The sequence below is a fragment of the Phyllostomus discolor genome, chromosome 10 (genome assembly GCF_004126475.2).
Source record: "Phyllostomus discolor isolate MPI-MPIP mPhyDis1 chromosome 10, mPhyDis1.pri.v3, whole genome shotgun sequence".
Lineage (NCBI taxonomy): Eukaryota > Metazoa > Chordata > Mammalia > Chiroptera > Phyllostomidae > Phyllostomus > Phyllostomus discolor.
Window position 1 is genome coordinate 76,149,818 of NC_040912.2, and position 10,865 is coordinate 76,160,682.

General features: G+C 66.3%; 1 protein-coding gene across 1 annotated transcript; it reads left to right on the plus strand.

Moving 5' to 3' along the window:
• Positions 1 to 204: 204 nt before the first annotated feature.
• On the plus strand, positions 205 to 4,155 carry LOC114507341 (basic proline-rich protein-like). The gene is made up of 2 exons (XM_028525213.1): positions 205 to 406; positions 3,191 to 4,155. The coding sequence occupies exons 1-2, from the start codon at positions 205 to 207 to the stop codon at positions 4,153 to 4,155; spliced, it is 1,167 nt and encodes a 388-aa protein (XP_028381014.1).
• The last annotated feature ends 6,710 nt before the right edge of the window (positions 4,156 to 10,865 follow it).

Below are 10,865 nucleotides of genomic sequence, written 5' to 3' on the forward strand. Positions count from 1 at the left end.
TGCCTGGGGACTCGGCGCGGAAGGCTTCGGAACAGCCGTCTCAGCCTGCTCTAGGCCAGCCCGGAATGCAGGGGGCAGGGTGGCTGCAAAAGCACCCTGGGAGGGTCACAGGGAGTCCCCTGGTTCGGACGCTGGAAAACCCCCCTTGGCGATGACGCTTCTCCCCACGAGCCGAGGCTGCTCACAGCCGCCAAATCCGCACCCATGGCGCAGGGCACCCCCGCCCCACCCCCCGCCCCCGGGGGCTGCAGCCCGGATGGAACAAGCCTGCGGCTGGGCTCCGGTCCCCCAGAGGCCGACCCAGCACAGCGGGGCGGAGGCCTCCGGAAGCCATTCCTGGGCATTCCGCCCCCAGCTTCCCTCAGGACGACTCTGGACTCAGCCAAAGCAAAGGACAAGGGACAGGGTATCTCCCACCCTGAGTGGTGGGAGCGTTAGCCAAGCCCCGGAGGTCAGATGCCCCGGAGCTCGGGCCGGTCACCACCAGGCCCACCCAGAGGGCCATCGTAATGCAGATCTGGGCCCACCCCCAAGTCCTTCCGTCAGCAGATGTCAGGGCAACTGCTCAGAGGGTGCAGACCCTCCAGAAACGTTCCGGCCTCTTCCCAAGGCCTCCGCTCTGAGCAGTGAGAGGCCTTGGGTGGGGGGTGGGGGGAAGTACTTAAATACAACCCTGCACTCCTTCTTCTTTCCGTTCTTTGGCAGAGGGCGGGTGGCATGGCACTAGCTGGGCAACAGGCAACCAAGGAAAGGACGGTGTGGACAGAATCTGCCCTCCTCAGCCCTAGAAACAGGAGGGACCACAGGCAAAGGCAGGGCCGTGACAGATCACCAGGGGCTTGGGGCCGCTCCTTCTGGCTAATCGTGGCATCTCTGCGGAGACACTTAGTCTCTGTTTTCCTCATCTTTGCAACTGATTTGGGAGGGGGCGGTGCAGAGAACAGCTCCCAAGGCCAAATCCCCCTCTAGCACGAGCTCTCGCGCACAGCTGGGCGAGGCTCCTCCCCTGCGCCTGCCTCACCCCTGCGAACCTGAATGCCGCAGGACCCGGTGCCGCAGTGCCCCCGCGGCGCCACACCCGCGGCCCCAGCCGGGGCCCACCCTAGAGCCCTGCAGCACCTCTCCGATCTCGGCTGGGGCGGGCTTGAGTCTGGGCCCCAGGAAAGCAGGGTCTCCCCGCTCTCTGGAAAGGGAAGGGCAAGGGAGCTGGGAGAGCACAGGCAACAGCAGCTTCATCTGAAAGGTCAGAAGGGAAAAGTGAGGCCTACGGTTCTAGGCGAATCCTCAGAGCAAGCTTCTCTGCCCTCCGTGGGGTGGGGGTGGCCCTGACCTTGAGATCCAGAGAAACACATATCCACTTCTGGGAGCGGGGAGATGGAGGTAAGGACATGGAGCAGGCTCCCCTCTCTCCCCCCAGCCAGCAGTGAGCTGGCTCCAGGCAAAGAAACAGCATCTTGGAGACCCGACTGGCAGGCCAGGAGGGGAGGCTGCCTGACACCAGTGCCACCGGAGCGCCCTGGGGTGCTGAGGGCCTCGGGCTGCGGGCACATCCCGCAGGCACCACAAGCGCCCTGCTCCGCCTAAACTCTGCCGGGACCGTCTCCCCACACCGCTAAGCCCCGCTTCCTCCAGAGGCTTGCCTTTCTCCACTCAGGCCCGCAGGCACCCCCGCACACGGGCCCCACACCCACTTCCAGTCTTGGGGGTTCCGGAGAGGTCGGTCACGGGGACAGGAGGCCAGGAGCAAGCACCCTGAGATCTGGGTCTTCTGTCATCGCGAGGCCCTGAGGCTGTCTACCTGACATCCACACAAGGACCCCGGAGTCCAGGGTCGGCGCTGCGACCTGGCCGGTGCATCCACGCCCAGCCGGCCCTGGGGTCTCGTTCCTTCGTCTCCACCGAATGTCCCGGAGGCCCGAGGAACTGGAGACTGGGGGTGGTTGTGGCCCTCGGGACGCCCAGGGCTCGGGTGAGGGCCACCCTGTCTCCCCACGATGTCTCAGGGGAGGGACCGAAAGCTGTTTCCAAGGAGGCCCCGGCGCCTGCGCACCCACCGTTAACTCGGCCCAGAGACCGGTGGGCTCACAGCATAAGCCCCTGCGCCCCGTTAACCGGCCTGGTAGGGGACAGGGAATAAACGAAATTCTCACAAGTGAGAACCGTACCCTAGATTTTTTTCTTCTGTGCATAAGCCGACCCCCCAGGGCCCACTTCCCCCTCCCCAGGAGCAGAGCCAGGGCCTCCAGTGCGAGGAGGGACGGCCGTGAGCCAAGAAGAACCAGCAGAGGAGGGTGCACATGAGCTGCAGGGATCCGAACCGAGGGCCTCGTGGAGACTGAGCGGGCCCCTCGCGGCTCAGCGCTGGGCGTGAGGCAACGTTCCTTTCGGGGCGCTCGATCCACCGCCGGGACTGATTTCTCGGAAGGCGCAGCCTCGGCTCAGAGACCTGCCCGTCGGGCTCACTGCGGGACGGACGGAGGGGTGGTGCGCACCCGGTGGAGCGCAGGGACCGCGCCCCCCCCCCCCCCACCAAAGGACTAGGTGCGCAGCGCAGATTTCCGCCACCTGGCCTCCAGGAGGAAAATCGGGCTTTTAATCCTCCAGAGATTTGCAAAGTCCGGCAGAAAGCGGGGAGCTTGTCCTCACCTAACCGTTGGGGGTGACGGTGGGGGTGGGGAGGTTGATCAGGACACCGCGGGCTCCGGGTTCCTAATCGCTCTGAGCCAGTATTAGCGCCCCAGCCCCCCGCGGGCGCATCCAGAGGCAGCGTCGGGATGCGGGCGCTGGGGGAAGGGAAAGCGAACGGCTCGGCCTGGAGGGCCCATTGTAACCGAGAGACCCCTGACTCGGGGGCCGCACCCTCACAGCTCGATTCTCAGGCTGCGTCGGAGAAGCGCTATCCCGCCGCCCACCCAGATCCACGCCCGGAGGGGCCGGGCGCTCGCTAGAGCTCACAGGGGTGGGGGGAGGGTGTCTCAGCCGCGTGCTCTGAGGCTCCCGGGATGGGCGATCGCGAAGCAGAAATGAGGTGGAGGTCCGAGATCCGCTTCCCCGCGCCCCACACTGGGCGGGGCCTCCCCGGGGCCACCGAAGCGTTCACGACCGGCCCTGAAGCCCTGAGAGGTGGCTGAAGACGCTAGCCAGCTCCCGGAGAGCCAACTCTCCCCTGTCCTGGTCGCCGGCCGCCTAGCAGCCTGCGCTTCCAACCTGAGCCCGCCAGGGCGGCGCCGCGCCGACGCCACCCCTGCCCGACTCCCCAGGGAGGTGCTGGGGCCCGCGCGGGTACGCACCTCGCCAAACACAATCCGCACTCAAACCGCGAGGCCCAGGCCACAGCGCTGGACGCACGAGTCTCCGGGGACCCAGGACCAAAGGGCCGCGTGGGCGCCTCCGCTGCAAGGCCCGGGAGAGCCGGGAGGCGGCCCTGCTCGGTCCTCCCCGAAGGCCGTCCGCGCCAAGCAGCCCCCGCCTGCACCGCCCCCCGCCCGCAACTGGGATTCTAGCACGGTTCGCCCCGGGGCGCCCGCCTCCACCTTCTCTTCCCCGCCCGGCGCTGGCTCCACCCGGCCCCGCCCCGGACACTCACCTGCGCCGGCTCCGAGCTGGAAGCACCGCCGCCTCCCGGCTCGCACGGAGTCCACACAAGAGAAACACCGCAAAAAGGGCCCTGGTTCGGAGCGGGCCAGGTGGAGTGAACCTGAGATGACCCCAGGTCGGGCCAAGGGCAGCGCCCTGAACCTCCACAGCGCTACGCGGGAAGAGGCGGCGCCCGAGCGCGGAGCCCCGCGGGGGAACAAAGAGGAGCCGGGATGGGGCCGCGCGCTTCCTGGGTGTCGGGTGACAGATCGGCCGGGGGACGCCCCTACCCGGCCACCTGAGAAGGAGCCACCTCGGCGCGGCCGGCGGGGTAGGGCAGGAGGGAAGGGGGCCCGGAGTCGGAGGAAAAGGGTTCGCAGGATGCCCCGGACGGCGCGGCCGAAGAAAGGCCCGCGGGTTCCGGCGCGGAGGTGCGGAGGCTCGACGGAGTGCAGCGATAATGACTCTGGGAGGGTTTACGGCCCCCGAGCCCCGCCCTTCCCCCAGCTCCGCGCCATTGGCCCAGGTGCCGAGAGGCGGGGGAAGGGCGGGGGGCGGGCCCGGGATGATTCACCTTGAATGTGGCTCGGGTTGGTGCACCGCGCAGGACACGCCCGACTGGGACTGCGGAGACGCCGGGAGCCCCGCCTGCTCTCCCTACCCGGATGGGTCTGGTCCCAAGGGGTCTCGCCGCCCGCCTTGTGTCGCGGCCTCCTGCCCTCGGTCTAGGGTGCCACTGGCCGAGGTGCGCCCCGACGCGCTGCCATCCCACCGCCCTCCGAGCCCGGAGCTAGCCGAGGTGTGTGTAGCGCTGCGTTTTTGGAAATTCGACCCTGGGCTGGGGGAGGGGAAGTGCGTTTGGATCTGGGACGCACTCAGGGGCCACTGGATGGATGTCCGCAGCCTTCCCCGCAGAAAGGTGCGTTAGGCTGAGTTGTCCCAGGGGGTCCACCGGGCCCCGGGGGCGCAGGGCTTGAGTAGGGATGCGGGGCTCCCCGCCCCGTCCTCACCCACCTACGCTCCCCCAGCTCTGCTGCCTCACAGGTGTCTGGCCGCGGCTGCCGCCGCGAACAAAGGCTGCCTGTCCGGGAAGGGAGAGGGGGAGGGGAGCCGCCCCCAGACCCGTTCCCATCCCCCTTACTTCTCCCCACTGCGGCGGCCGCTCCCCCGAGAGGGGGCGGACACGGATTAGATAGATCCTTTTCAGCGGTCCTCCGCTCTAATACCTCCGGGAGCATTCCGAGGGGCGGGGCGGGGGCTCGCGGACTCCCAGGCTGTCAGCGTCGTCGGGGTGGCCGCCGCCTCCTTCCCCAGCATCCTGGGCACCCGAGCGCCCTCCCTCCCCCTGCCGTTTTGCGCGCCCTTCCCAGCCCCGCCTGGCCGCCCCAGACGGCAGCCGCAGTTCAAAAACAGATTAAAATAAAACGTTAATCCGTCTTCCTGCCTTTTAGCTCCTAGTTCTCTCCACCGACTCCCGCAGGCCCAGCGACCGAGAAACCCCCCAAAAGGAGAGTGCTTAAGCGATGCCCCCACGAAATCTAAGGGCCTCTTGCATTAAGATTGAAGACCGTTAGCACCTTGTCCTCGCCCCGATCGAAGGGAAGGAGCGGCAGTGATGGTGCGGGAGGGGCGTCTATGGTTCCCCCCACCCCCGCCCCGGCCGAGCGGAGATCAGTCGAGGGTGACGGTGCGGATACCGTCCTTCCATAGGTCCGACTGCTGGGCGGGGCCTGCTCCGCCCCCGGAGGTCGCAGCCAGGGGAGGCAGCGAGACTCCCACCCCGGCAGAGCTGGCTGGGCGAGTCTCGAGGCCGCGGGATCCCTCGCAGCGCAGCTAGTAGGTACGGGCTGGAAGCGCCAGGACCCGGACAGGGGCGATCCTAAGCAAGGCAACGGGCCCATCACGCCAAGGTGTGTGAGTGGGGGTTTCCACACGAACCGCTCCCCGGCCCGCACGCATTCCCGGCCTAGCCAGGTCGCCCCGAATTTCCTTGGCTGCATCCCCACTCACGTCCTACCTGGTCCCCGAGGGCCGTAGGATGCCGAGCGGCAGGGCGCGGTGTGCCAGAGACTGCAAAGCCGGAGCGCAGGCCACTCTGGTTGCGAGTGGCCCCCGCGGCCTGCCGCTCCCCCTTTATAGCGCGCGCCCCGCCCCCCGTGCCCGGCGCGCCCCGCCCGGGTCCATTCACCTGCTGTTGAGAACCAGACACCGCTCGGCGCAAAGCGAGCCACCGACCGGGCCGTGGGGTCCGGCCGTCGGTGCTGGCGGGGCGGGGGCACCGCCGAGACAGATCCAGTTTCCACCTTTTCTTAAATGCGCCGCTGAAAGTCGAGCCGGCCTCGGGAGCCAGCGTCGCTTTCTCCCCCCACCCCCCGTGGCCGCCGGCGCACGCCGGCGCCCCCGACCCCACTCCGGGAGGGGCCGCGAAACTACACCCGCAGAAGCCTCATACATATTTTAGGGAGCAGGCCCGGCCGGTAACCCGAGCTGGACTCGAATGCTAAGGGGGCGGCCCCCAGGGACCCGATACCTCGGATCCCTTTCGGCTCGGGGCACGGGCGGGGGAGGAGGTGGCTCGGGACGACCTCAGGCCCTAGCTCTGCTGGCCTGCCCTGCTCCCCGCACGCCCACGTGCGTGCTGCCCTCCCTGCGCAGGGGGCACCTCTGTCTGCCCCGGAGGCCTCCCTCCCTCTGGAGAGGCCCTTATCTCTTGCCACCAACCTCCCACTCCGCCGGAGCCGCGCGTACGCGACGCAAGGCTTTGGGCTCCTCGACCCTCGGGTCGGGCTGAGGAAGCACCGCTAAACCCGTAGGAAGGACCACCTTGCCGACTCCAGCCTGGAGGACCGCGGCGCCCCTTACGCCGTCCCCGGGCGCGACCACTCTCAGCTCCCTCCTTGGCTTTTCTCTCTGGCCGTGTCAGTGTGTTTCCCGGCCCCACTTTGCTTCCTTAACCCCAAACCTCGCCCCCCTACGACAGTCCCAATTTGTGCTGAAAATGTTGGGTGAAAAAGTCCTCGACCCTCTCGACCTCGCTTCCCTTCCCGCCATACGGCTGCAGGGCGGCGGGGCCGGGAAGGGGGGGCGGGTGTCCTCTCACTGGCCTCGCTTAGGCTGGCGGGGTCCCCGCGCTGCGCCGGGCTCTCGGCCCCACGACCGCGGGACTGGCACTCCCTGTAACACGGAGCCCGGGACTCGGGTCCTCCCGCGCTTCAGTTACCAGCTGCTGCGCCATTTCCAGCGATTGGCCTCACCTCTGAGAGCCTCAGTTTCCCCATTTGCAAAATGAGTAGAACCACTCGGCACACAGAAAGCAAGTGTGGGGACGCGCGTGCATCCCTGCCAGCTACAGGAGAGGCACCATCACTGCCTGGGGCCCTGCACCCCGGCCTGCGCGACGCCTCCCGGGTGTCTGCCCCCCGCCGCTGTGTTTCTGGCTCCTGTGCTGCCCCTGGAGGCCTCGCCGCCGACCCCCCACCCCACGTCCCTCCGCGGCCGCGTGCCCGGGACCCCGGGATGCTGGAGGCGCCTCAGCACTGACTTTCGGTCTCGGCCTAACCGCAGCCCTCGCGGCTTTGCTCTGGAACCTGGAGCTTGCAGGAGTGTTTGAAAAACAACTAAACCCCCAACTTTTTTTCCCGAAAACGGCGTGTTTGTGCGTCTGTGCGTTCTCCTTCCGGAGGCGCGCGCTCTCTGTGCGTTCTCCAGGGACAGGAACCCGGAGATTGGGCTGCGGCTGCGGGGAGCGGGGCTGGGGGAGGAGTGTCGGACCGCGGGGCCAGAACCACGACCGCGCGGACGCAGAGGGCGGGAGGCCACCCTGCCGTGGTCATCCACCCAGCCCCGTAAAGGAGTGGGGGAAACGTACACCCTGGGAAGTGTTTTGGATGTTAAGTGGAAAACGCAAATGACACTGCGCTTCTGTTCGTGAGAAAACCTACGCAGAGGTGGTGGTGGCGGGTGCCAGGTTTCCCACGCACAGAAGTCTCCCACCCGGGACCGACACTGAGCCAACGGGAGTGACCCCCGCGTGGGAGAGCTGGGGGCCAGAGGACAGGCAACTTCCCTTTTGCGGGATTCTTTCTAGACAGTTCGAAGTGTGTGTTTGGTTACCATATGCTTGTGTTACATTTTCCATTTAAAAAAAAGAAACTACAGGAATTTTCTTTTTAAATTCTGACTCGGTCTCCTGACGCCTGGAGGAGTGGGTGGGAGAGGGTGGGCCTGCGGGGCTGAGGGCGAGCTGCGGCTCGGAGGACGGGGCAGTGGTGGGGAAGGGGGTTGCCCCGGGGTTTTCGCCGCCCGCCCGCGCGGGAGCCGCCGGAGCTGGTTGTGCAGCCTGGACCCCCACCTTCCTCCACCAGGTGACACCCCCTGTGAGTGTGGCGCTGGCGGAGGCGGAGGCTGGAGCGCCCACCCCGGGATGTCGGTGGCCCGAGTCAGCTGGGAAGGCGGCGAGCGGGAACGCGGGACCGAGCACTGGGTGCGGGCTCCGGGCGTTGGACTGAGTCCAGCCTGGGTTTTCTCCTCCGTCGTGATAAGCTAATACCCGTCGCACCTCCTTTTGGAAATTCGGAGGGGAAACTGGGCGTGGCTCCTGGAGAGCAGCCCTGGCAGCCAGGCCAGACCTCGGCCGGGGTCCCTCCCGGGCCGGAAACCCAGCTTCCCCATCCACGTCCCCCGCAGGGCCTGGCGCGGGGAACCCCAACCCCCGCATCCACTGCGCCCTGGCGCGGAGTCAGCCTGTGAGACATCACGCGTGAACAGTCAGGGTCCCCGCCTGCAGCCCCGGAGCCATTCCGGGGCCCAGGGCTGGGAACCCGGAGGCTCTAAGCGGAGATTTTGTCTGCGGCGGGCGGAGGGTGGCGGGCAGCGGGGGCCCCAGCCTTCGCCAGGTTATCCAGAGGTCCGTGACACAGACACGGTTTGGGCCCAGGGCCACATTTCACTCCCCGGGTCCAAAGCAAAATTTAGCCCCCACAGCAGGTGAAAGCTTTTATTTCTGTTTTGGGAAGCTTCAGAGAGTTAAGCTTTAATTGTCTCAAATTAGAATAATCTCTGTTCGTAATCACTTAACACCTATTTGTTGGGCGTCTGCCTGACCTTTATGAGCCTCGGTTTTATTTAAAAACTTGTTTTTGTTTGTAAATTGGGACCTTGCCCAAGTCAGAGGACTGTCAGGGGACTCGAATAACAAAAAAAAAAAAAAAAAAAAAAATGTTTTTTTGCACGCGGTTTGGAAACAGCAAAAGCAAAATGCTTCTTCAGGAAACAGTCATTAGTCCTGCAGTCGCCACGCACGTTCGAGAGGGCCACGTTGTCCGCCTTTCTCGGAGGAGGACGCGCAGCCCTGCACGGGCACGCGACGGTCTTTTCCCTGTTTGCCAGGCGGCTTGGATCCGGCCACGCACTGCGTTCCGGGGCCCCGCGTCTGGTCTCGCTCGCTCCGAGCGGGTGGCTTGTCCAGGCGCGCAACCCCGCTGAGCCCAGCTCCCGCACGGCGCGCTTCGCCGACGACGCTGCCTCGGCGGCCTGCGCCCCTCCTGCCCCGGCTGGGGAGTGCTCTCAGCCTCCGCGTCCCTGCGAGCGTCGCCTCTCGGTCTGCCTTGGGGTCCGTTTGCTTTACCCCGCGTCCCCTCCGATCCTGCCAGGGATACGGGGTTTGTCTGATCCAACCCCTCCTTTTTCACAGAAGGCATTAGAGCCCAGGTAGGCCCGGAACTGGGGCCAGAGCCGGGACCACTGCCCAGTTCTCCGGATGCCCGCCTGGGGCTTTTGCCACTGGGCTGAGTCAGAGGGGCCGAGAGTACTCCTGGGGCGGGGATAGGGGCCTGGGGGGAGGGGGGTTCAAACGGAAATGCTGAGGGACCATCTACGGTGGGGCCCGAGGAGCTCCCTGCTTCAGGACCGCCCAGGCCCTCTGCGCGGCTGCGGTCTCTAGGTCTCTAACCGAGGACCGGAGGGGACCTCGGAAACTGCAGGGGGTTTCCCGGGGACAAACCCGAGGGTGGGTGCGCAGCAAGGTCTGGGACGTCTAGAAGGAGGGTTATCTCAGAGTCCCGGGTTGCAAGCTGACTGCCCCTCCTGCCCCGGAGATGGTGCGGGGGGAGGGGTGGGGAACAGGGGGCGCACAGTGAGAGCAGGGACTGCGGGAGGTGCAGGAGGAGCGGTTTGGGTGTGGGTGCGGGGATTGGGACGGTCGGAATTCCCGGCGCTCCGCTCCGGGAGCCTGCTCGTGGCGAAGTTCCACCAGCCTGCGCTCCTGCGCCGCAGGAATCCGCTCTGCTTGGCCCACCTCAAACCCAGGCAGCCGGCGGAGGGGCTGGCTGAGGTGGTGCGGGTACAGTTCGCGCGGCAACTAGGAGCCCTGCCTGGGGGCTCACGGGTCCCTAACGTAGGGAGCAGCCTTTGACCGGGTCCAGGAAGAGGAGCTGCGGTGAGCGCCCGGTGCCTGCAGAACAGCCCAACCTCCTGGGGTGGGGGTGGGGCTGGACGGGAGGGGGCGACGGCCTGCCCAGGCCTTGAGCACCAGTCCGGGGTGGTGTAAAATTCAAGCTCCAGGAGGACCAGGGCCACGTCGCTCTTGTTCACCTCTGTACCTCGCGCGGGACTCTCAGCAGGTGCTTGCTCCTCAAATGTGTGTGCGCGAATCAACGAGCAGGAGTGCGGTCACGATTAGGGGGCCCCGCGGGGTCCCTCCGACGGCGGCACAGCGAGGGCCACCCTGCAGAGGCGCCGGCAGCAGAACGGGGGCCAGAGCCCGTCCGGGTCTCCTTCACTCCATCACAGCCGCTGATTAAACACGTCACCCTTTTCGCAGGGACCAAGGCCACTCGCAGGGAGGCAGAAACTGCGCAGCGTGACTTCCGGGGCCTCTTCCCTCGCCCCACGGTCCCATCTCACGGGCATGGACTTCGCTTAGGTCACGTCCCCCTTTAGGCTCCAGTGTCCTCACCCACAAAGGGAGAGAATCGAAAGGAAACCCAGGAGGTGCGTCTTCTTTTCCAAAGCCGATTTGAAAACGTTGTTCCTTTCTTCTTTCGGTCCTTCGTCTTTCTTCTTCAAGACGCGCTTAGGAAGGGTGCGGTGGCCACAGCAACGCGTGAGCTGGGCTGGACTGGAGCGGGAAGAGCCCCGCTGTGTGAGATGTGAAGACCCCACTGTGTGCTGGGGGCGTGGGGGCGCTGCGGCAGGAGCCCCAGGCTGCTTCTGGATGCCACGTGCTCCTCCGGGTTAAATCAGCACGTGGTAGCCCAGGAACTGAATCACCAATTTCTGGAATTCTGGAC